The sequence below is a fragment of the Salvelinus fontinalis genome, chromosome 28 (assembly GCF_029448725.1).
Source record: "Salvelinus fontinalis isolate EN_2023a chromosome 28, ASM2944872v1, whole genome shotgun sequence".
In the NCBI taxonomy this organism is placed as follows: domain Eukaryota; kingdom Metazoa; phylum Chordata; class Actinopteri; order Salmoniformes; family Salmonidae; genus Salvelinus; species Salvelinus fontinalis.
The window spans coordinates 46,071,899-46,081,835 of record NC_074692.1 but is presented as its reverse complement, the minus strand read 5'-3'; the positions used below and the strand labels follow the sequence as shown (position 1 = coordinate 46,081,835).

The window sequence follows — 9,937 nt, the reverse complement described above, 5'->3', positions numbered from 1 at the left end:
TACCATCAGACTGTTGAACAGCTTCTATCACCATCAGACTGTTGAACAGCTTCTATCACCATCAGACTGTTGAACACCTTCTATTACCATCAGACTGTTGAACAGCTTCTATTACCATCAGACTGTTGAACAGCTTCTATCACCATCAGACTGTTGAACAGCTTCTATCACCATCAGACTGTTGAACAGCTTCTATCACCATCAGACTGTTGAACAGCTTCTATTACCATCAGACTGTTGAACAGCTTCTATTACCATCAGACTGTTGAACAGCTTCTATCACCATCAGACTGTTGAACAGCTTCTATTACCATCAGACTGTTGAACAGCTTCTATTACCATCAGACTGTTGAACAGCTTCTATTACCATCAGACTGTTGAACAGCTTCTATCACCATCAGACTGTTGAACAGCTTCTATCACCATCAGACTGTTGAACAGCTTCTATCACCATCAGACTGTTGAACAGTTTCTATCACCATCAGACTGTTGAACAGCTTCTATTACCATCAGACTGTTGAACAGCTTCTATTACCATCAGACTGTTGAACAGCTTCTATTACCATCAGACTGTTGAACAGCTTCTATCACCATCAGACTGTTGAACAGCTTCTATCACCATCAGACTGTTGAACAGCTTCTATTACCATCAGACTGTTGAACAGCTTCTATCACCATCAGACTGTTGAACACCTTCTATTACCATCAGACTGTTGAACAGCTTCTATTACCATCAGACTGTTGAACAGCTTCTATCACCATCAGACTGTTGAACAGCTTCTATCACCATCAGACTGTTGAACAGCTTCTATCACCATCAGACTGTTGAACAGCTTCTATCACCATCAGACTGTTGAACAGCTTCTATTACCATCAGACTGTTGAACAGCTTCTATCACCATCAGACTGTTGAACAGCTTCTATTACCATCAGACTGTTGAACAGCTTCTATTACCATCAGACTGTTGAACAGCTTCTATCACCATCAGACTGTTGAACAGCTTCTATCACCATCAGACTGTTGAACAGCTTCTATTACCATCAGACTGTTGAACAGCTTCTATTACCATCAGACTGTTGAACAGCTTCTACTAGTATATCTACTGCTGTACATATCATTACTAGTATATCTACTGCTGTACATATCATTACTAGTATATCTACTGCTGTACATATCATTACTAGTATATCTACTGCTGTACATATCATTACTAGTATATCTACTGCTGTACATATCATTCTAGTATATCTACTGCTGTACATATCATTACTAGTATATCTACTGCTGTACATATCATTCCTAGTATATCTACTGCTGTACATATCATTACTAGTATATCTACTGCTGTACATATCATTACTAGTATATCTACTGCTGTACATATCATTCCTAGTATATCTACTGCTGTACATATCATTACTAGTATATCTACTGCTGTACATATCATTCCTAGTATATCTACTGCTGTACATATCATTACTAGTATATCTACTGCTGTACATATCATTACTAGTATATCTACTGCTGTACATATCATTACTAGTATATCTACTGCTGTACATATCATTACTAGTATATCTACTGCTGTACATATCATTCTAGTATATCTACTGCTGTACATATCATTACTAGTATATCTACTGCTGTACATATCATTCCTAGTATATCTACTGCTGTACATATCATTACTAGTATATCTACTGCTGTACATATCATTACTAGTATATCTACTGCTGTACATATCATTACTAGTATATCTACTGCTGTACATATCATTACTAGTATATCTACTGCTGTACATATCATTACTAGTATATCTACTGCTGTACATATCATTCTAGTATATCTGGTGTAAATTCCCCTGCTGTATAGATGTAGTTATTCTCTACATTTTAATTGTTTGACACGGTTGTTAGGAGCCAGTAACATAAGCATTTCACTGCTCCGCTATAACACCTGCTAAAGCGTGTACGCGACCAATAAACTTTAATGATAGAATGGCCCTGCAAGGAATAGCTCCGTTTTACAGGCTCCTGCTAGTTTGTGTTTCCTATGACATATCTACCTCACTTACCTCGTGCCCCTGCACATTGACTCAGTACTGGTACTCCCTGTATATAGCCATGTTATTACCTGGTACCCCTGCACATTGACTCAGTACTGGTACTCCCTGTATATAGCCATGTTACTACCTGGTACCCCTGTATATAACCATGTTATTACCTGGTACTCCCTGTATATAGCCATGTTATTACCTGGTACTCCCTGTATATAACCATGTTATTACCTGGTACTCCCTGTATATAACCATGTTATTACCTGGTACTCCCTGTATATAGCCATGTTATTACCTGGTACTCCCTGTATATAACCATGTTATTACCTGGTACTCCCTGTATATAGCCATGTTATTACCTGGTACTCCCTGTATATAGCCATGTTATTACCTGGTACTCCCTGTATATAGCCATGTTATTACCTGGTACTCCCTGTATATAGCCATGTTATTACCTGGTACTCCCTGTATATAGCCATGTTATTATCTGGTACTCCCTGTATATAGCCATGTTATTACCTGGTACTCCCTGTATATAACCATGTTATTACCTGGTACTCCCTGTATATAGCCATGTTATTACCTGGTATCCAGTGTATATAACCATGTTATTAGCTGGTACTCCCTGTATATAGCCATGTTATTACCTGGTACTCCCTGTATATAGCCATGTTAATACCTGGTACTCCTTGTATATAGCCATGTTATTACCTGGTACTCCCTGTATATAGCCATGTTATTACCTGGTACTCCCTGTATATAGCCATGTTATTACCTGGTACTCCCTGTATATAGCCATGTTATTACCTGGTACCCCTGTATATAGCCATGTTATTACCTGGTACTCCCTGTATATAGCCATGTTATTACCTGGTACTCCCTGTATATAGCCATGTTATTACCTGGTACTCCCTGTATATAGCCATGTTATTACCTGGTACTCCCTGTATATAACCGTGTTATTACCTGGTACTCCCTGTATATAGCCATGTTATTACCTGGTACTCCCTGTATATAACCATGTTATTACCTGGTACTCCCTGTATATAGCCATGTTATTACCTGGTACTCCCTGTATATAACCATGTTATTACCTGGTACTCCCTGTATATAACCATGTTATTACCTGGTACTCCCTGTATATAGACATGTTATTACCTGGTACTCCCTGTATATAGCCATGTTATTACCTGGTACTACCTGTATATAACCATGTTATTACCTGGTACTCCCTGTATATAACCATGTTATTACCTGGTACTTCCTGTATATAACCATGTTATTACCTGGTACTCCCTGTATATAACCATGTTATTACCTGGTACTCCCTGTATATAGCCATGTTATTACCAGGTGCTCCCTGTATATAACCATGTTATTACCTGGTACTCCCTGTATATAGCCATGTTAATACCTGGTTCTCCTTGTATATAGCCATGTTAATACCTGGTACTCCCTGTATATAACCATGTTATTACCTGGTACTCCCTGTATATAACCATGTTATTACCTGGTACTCCCTGTATATAGCCATGTTATTACCTGGTACTCCCTGTATATAGCCATGTTATTACCTGGTACTCCCTGTATATAGCCATGTTATTACCTGGTAACCAGTGTATATAACCATGTTATTACCTGGTAACCAGTGTATATAACCATGTTATTACCTGGTACTCCCTGTATATAGCCATGTTATTACCTGGTACTCCCTGTATATAGCCATGTTATTACCTGGTAACCAGTGTATATAACCATGTTATTACCTGGTAACCAGTGTATATAACCATGTTATTACCTGGTACTCCCTGTATATAGTAATGTTAATACCTGGTACTCCTTGTATATAGCCATGTTATTACCTGGTACTCCCTGTATATAGTAATGTTAATACCTGGTACTCCTTGTATATAGCCATGATATTCCATATTGTGTATTTGTTTTTTAAATCTAATTGTATTACTTGCATCAGTTTCGTGATGTTGAATAGAGTTCCATGTAGTCATGGCTCTATGTAGTACTGTGGAATAGAGTTCCATGTAGTCATGGCTCTATGTAGTACTGTGCACCTCCCATAGTCTGTTCTGGACTTGCGGATTGTGAAGAGACCTTTGGTGGCATGTCTTGTAGGGTATGCATGTGTGTCTGAGCTGTGTGCTAGTAGTTTAGACAGACAGCTCGGTGCATTCAACATGTCACAAATACAAGTAGTGATGAAGTCATTCTCTGCACTTTGAGCCAGGAGAGATTGACATGCATATTATTAATATTAGCTCTCTGTGTACATCCAAGGGCCAGCCGTGCTGCCCTGTTCTGAGCCAATTGTAATTTTCTTAAGTCCTTTTTTTTGGCACCTGACCACTCGACTGAACAGTTGTCAAGGTGCGACAAAACTAGGGCCTGTAGGACCTGCCTTGTTGATAGTGTTGTTAAGAAGGAAGAAACTAGGGCCTGTAGGACCTGCCTTGTTGATAGTGCTGTTAAGAATGCAGAGCAACGCTTTATTATGAACAGACTTCTCTCCATCTTAGCTACTGTTATATCAACATGTTTTGACCATGACAGTTTACAATCTAGGGTTACTCCAAGCAGTTTAGTCACCTCAACCTGCTCAATTCCCACATTATTTATTACAAGATTTAGCTAAGGTTTAGGGTTTAGTGAATGATTTGTCCAAAATACAATGCTTTTAGTTTTTTTTTTTTTTAGGACTAATTTATTCCTTGCCACACATTTTGAAACTAACTAAAGCTCTTTGTTAAATGTTGCAGTCATTTCAGTCGCTGTACTAGCTGACGTGTATAGTGTTGAGTCATCTGCATACAAATACACACTGTCTTTACTCAAAGCCAGTGGCATGTTTTTAGCAAAGATTGAAAAAAGTAAGGGGCCTAGACAGCTGCCCTGGGGAATTCCTGATTCTACCCAGATTTTGTTGAAGGCTTCCATTAAAGAACAACATCTGTGTTCTGTTAGACAGGTAATTCTTTATCTACAATATAGCAGGGGGTGTAAAGCCATAACACGTACATTTTCCAGCAGCAGACTATGATCAATAATGTCAAAAGCTGCACTGAAGTCTAACAAAACAGCTCCCACAATCCTTTTATCATCAATTTATCTCAGCCAATCATCAGTCATTTGTGTAAGTGCTGTGCTTGTTGAATGTCCTTCCATTTAAGCGTGCTGAAAGTCTGTTGACAATTGGTTTACAGTAAAATAGCATTGTACCTTGTCGAACACATTTTTTACTAAAAGTTTACTAAGGGGGCTTTACTATTCTTGGGTAGCAGAATTACTTTAGCTTCCCTCCAGGCCTGAGGGCACACACTTTCCAGTTGGCCTAAATTAAAGATATGGTAAATAGGAGTGATAATATCGTCCGCTATTATCCTCAGTAATTTTACATCCAAGTTGTCAGACCCCGGTGGCTTGTCATTGTTGATAGACAACAATAATGTTTTCAATTCTTCCACAATCACAATGCTTGTCTTTCATCATTTGACCAGTTATACCTCCGTCCCAGTCTCAAATCTCTGGAAGACCGAAATAGGTTTACCTCAAAAATGTCCCTGTATTTAGTGCCATCCATCATTCCTTCAATTCTGACCAGTTTTCCAGTCCCTGCCGATGAAAAACATCCCTACAGCATGATGCTGCCACCACCATGCTTCACTGTGGGGATGTTGTTCTCGGGGTGGTGAGAGGTGTTGGGTTTGCACCAGACATAGCGTTTTCCTTGATGGCCAAAAAGCTCAATATTAGTCTCATTGTAAGAGCTGTCGCTCTCCTCATCCTCAGATGAGGTGAGGAGAGAAGGATCTTCTGACCAAAATGCGGAGTCTGGGAAATATGCCATCTTTATTATAAATTACAATGATGCAGATGGCAACACGAAAACTAAACAAAACACTTTCAAACTACAAAATAACAAAACGACGTAGAACGAAAACCTGAACATAAACTTACATAACTGGAACGTAAACTCACGAACAGGCAACAGACGACATCGAAACAAAACGAACAGCCAAACAGCTCCATATGTGAAAAAACATCGATAACGACACGAAGACATCACAAGAGACAATCACCCACAAACACACAGTGATAATGCCCTACCTAAATATGACTCTTGATTAGAGGAAAATGCAAACCACCTGCCTCTAATCAAGAGCCATACCAGGCACACCGAAACCAACATAGAAACAGATAACATAGACTGCCCACCCAAAACACATGCCCTGACCATAAACACATAAAAAACAACATAAAACAGGTCAGGACTGTTACAGTACCCCCCCCTCAAGATGCGCACGCCGGGCGCACAAGCACAAAGTCCAGGGGAGGGTCCGGGTGGGCAGTTGACCACGGTGGTGGTTCCGGCTCAGGACGCTGTCCCCATACCACCATAGTCACTCCCCTCTTCTTTCTACCCCTTCTAATGCCCACCCTAACACTACCTTCCCCTAAATGAACAGCTAGCACCAGGACAAGGGGCAGCACCGGGACAAGGGGTAGCACCGGGACAAGGGGCAGCACCAGAACAAGGGGCAGCACCAGGATAAGGACCATCACTGGGACAAGGGGCAGCACCGGGACAAGGGGCAGCACCGGGACAAGGGGCAGCACCGGGACAAGGGGCAGCACCGGGACAAGGGGCAGCACCGGGACAAGGGGCAGCACCGGGACAAGGGGCAGCACCGGGACAAGGGGCAACACCGGGACAAGGGGCAGATCCCGGCTGAAGGACTCTGGCAGGTCCTGTTTGGACGGCTCTGGCAGGTCCATGCTGGCTGACGGCTCTCTACGCTCATGGCAGGCTGACGGCTCTTGACGCTCATGGCAGGCTGACGGCTCTCGACGCTCATGGCAGGCTGACGGCTCTCGACGCTCATGGCAGGCTGACGGCTCTCGACGCTCATGGCGCTCTGACGGCTCTGGCTGCTCATGGCTCTCTGACGGCTCTGGCTGCTCATGGCTCACTGACGGCTCTGGCTGCTCATGGCTCTTTGACGGCTCTGGCTGCTCATGGCTCTTTGACGGCTCTGGCTGCTCATGGCTCTCTGACGGCTCTGGCTGCTCATGGCTCGCTGGCGGCTCTGGCAGATCCTGTCTGGTTGGCGGCTCTGGCAGATCCTGTCTGGTTGGCGGCTCTGGCAGATCCTGTCTGGTTGGCGGCTCTGGCAGATCCTGTCTGGTTGGCGGCTCTGGCAGATCCTGTCTGGTTGGCGGCTCTGGCAGATCCTGTCTGGCTGACGGCTCTAGCGGCTCCTGTCTGGCTGACGGCTCTAGCGGCTCCTGTCTGGCGGATGGCTCTGTAGGCTCATGGCAGACGGGCGGCTTTGCAGGCTCATGGCAGACGGGCGGCTTTGCAGGCTCATGGCAGACGGATGGCTCAGACGGCGCTGGGGAGACGGATGGCTCAGATGGCGCTGGAGAGACGGATGGCTCAGATGGCGCTGGGGAGACGGATGGCTCAGATGGCGCTGGGGAGACGGATGGCTCAGATGGCGCTGGGGAGACAGATAGCTCTGTAGGGAGGAGAAGGAGAGACAGCCTGGTGCGTGGTCTAGGCACCGGCTGCGCTGGAGAGGAGGAAACAGCAGGAGAGAGAACCCGGAGAGACAGCCTGGTACGGGGGGCTGCCACCGGAGGACTGGTACATGGAGGTGGCACCGGATATACCGGACCGTGAAGGAGGACACGTGCTCTTGAGCACCGAGCCTCCCCAACCCTACCAGGTTGAATGAACCCCGTAGCCCTGCCAGTGCGGCGAGGTGGAATAGCCCGCACTGGGCTATGCAGGCGAACCGGGGACACCACCTGTAAGGCTGGTGCCATGTACACCGGCCCGAGGAGACGTACTGGAGACCAGCTACGTTGGGCCGGCTTCATGGCACCCGGCTCGATGCCCAACCTAGCCCTCCCAGTGCGGCAAGGTGGAATAGCCCGCACTGGGCTAAGCACGCGTACTGGGGACACCGTGCGCTTTACCGCATAACACGGTGTCTTACCAGTACGACGCCTTCTACCTCCACGGTAAGCACGGGGAGTTGGCTCGGGTATCCTACCCGGCTTTGCCACACTCCTCGTGTGCCCCCCCCCAAGAAATTTTTGGGTCTTACTCACGGGCTCCCAACCGCGTCGTCGCGCTGCCTCCTCATACCAGCGCTCCTGGGCTGTGGCTGCCCTCTTCTCCTCCTTAGGACGGTGATATTCCCCTGGTTGAGCCCAAGGTCCTCTACCGTCCAATATCTCCTCCCAAGTCCAGAAATCCTTATTGCTCCGTCGAGCATTCCCATACCGCTTGGTCTCTGTATTTTGGTGGGTGATTCTGTAAGAGCTGTCGCTCTCCTCATCCTCAGATGAGGTGAGGAGAGAAGGATCTTCTGACCAAAATGCGGAGTCTGGGAAATATGCCATCTTTATTATAAATTACAATGATGCAGATGGCAACACGAAAACTAAACAAAACACTTTCAAACTACAAAATAACAAAACGACGTAGAACGAAAACCTGAACATAAACTTACATAACTGGAACGTAAACTCACGAACAGGCAACAGACGACATCGAAACAAAACGAACAGCCAAACAGCTCCATATGTGAAAAAACATCGATAACGACACGAAGACATCACAAGAGACAATCACCCACAAACACACAGTGATAATGCCCTACCTAAATATGACTCTTGATTAGAGGAAAATGCAAACCACCTGCCTCTAATCAAGAGCCATACCAGGCACACCGAAACCAACATAGAAACAGATAACATAGACTGCCCACCCAAAACACATGCCCTGACCATAAACACATAAAAAACAACATAAAACAGGTCAGGACTGTTACACTCATCTGACCAGAGTATCTTCTTCCATATGTTTGGGGAGTCACCCACATGCCTTTTGGCGAGCAACAAACATTTTGCTTATTTTTTTCTGGACACTCTTCCGTAAAGCCCAGCTCTGTGGAGTGTACCGCTTAAAGTGGTCCTATGGACAGATACTCCAATCTCTGCTGTGGAGCTTTGCAGCTCCTTCAGGGTTATCTTTGGTCTCTTTGTTGCCTCTCTGATTAATGCCTTCCTTGCATTGTCCATGAGTTTTGGTGGGCGGCCCTGTCTTGGCAGGTTTGTTGTGGTGCCATAGGATGTTCAAAGTTTCGGAATTTTTTATATTACCCAACCGTGATCTGTACTTCTCCACAACTTTGTCCCTGAACCTGTTTAGAGAGCTCCTTGGTCTTCATAGTGCCACTTGCTTAGTGGGGTTGTAGACTCTGGGGCCTTTCAGAACAGGTGTATATATACTGAGATCATGTGACAGATCATGTGACACTTAGATTGCACACAGGTGGACTTTATTTAACTAATTATTTAACTAATTATGTGACTTATGAAGATAGTTGGTTGCACAGGATCTTATTTAGGGGCTTCAGGGGTGAATAAATATGCACGCACCACTTTTCCATTAATTTATTTTTTATTTTTAACAAGTTATTTTTTTTCACTTCACCAATTTGGAGTATTTTGTGTATGTCCATTACATGAAATCTAAATAAAAATCTATTTAAATTACAGGTTGTAATGCAACAAAATAGGAAAAACACCAACGGGTGTGAAAACTTTTGCAAGGCACTGTACATTTGCTTAAGCATTATGACAACTCAGCGGCACAATGGTAGGGATTAAATGAGCTGTGCTTGGGTCACTGATAAGTCATGGAGAGGAGAGAGGGGTTGCAAGGTACTTAACCCTATTTGTTTCTGTAAATCTCTCTGGATAAGAGTGTATACTAAATGACTCACTACTGTAAGTCTCTCTGGACAAGTGTCTGCTAAATGACTAACATGTAAATGTAGATGTGGGAAGAGGGG

General features: G+C 44.1%; 1 protein-coding gene across 1 annotated transcript in view; it reads right to left on the bottom strand.

Moving 5' to 3' along the window:
- The window catches only part of LOC129825792 (PDZ domain-containing protein 2-like), a 119,623-nt gene extending 110,313 nt beyond the window's left edge, over window positions 1-9,310 (bottom strand). The window contains 1 exon segment of the mRNA XM_055885934.1: window positions 9,248-9,310. Within this exon segment, the coding sequence (XP_055741909.1) occupies window positions 9,248-9,310 (63 nt within the window).
- Between the last annotated feature and the right edge of the window lie 627 nt (window positions 9,311-9,937).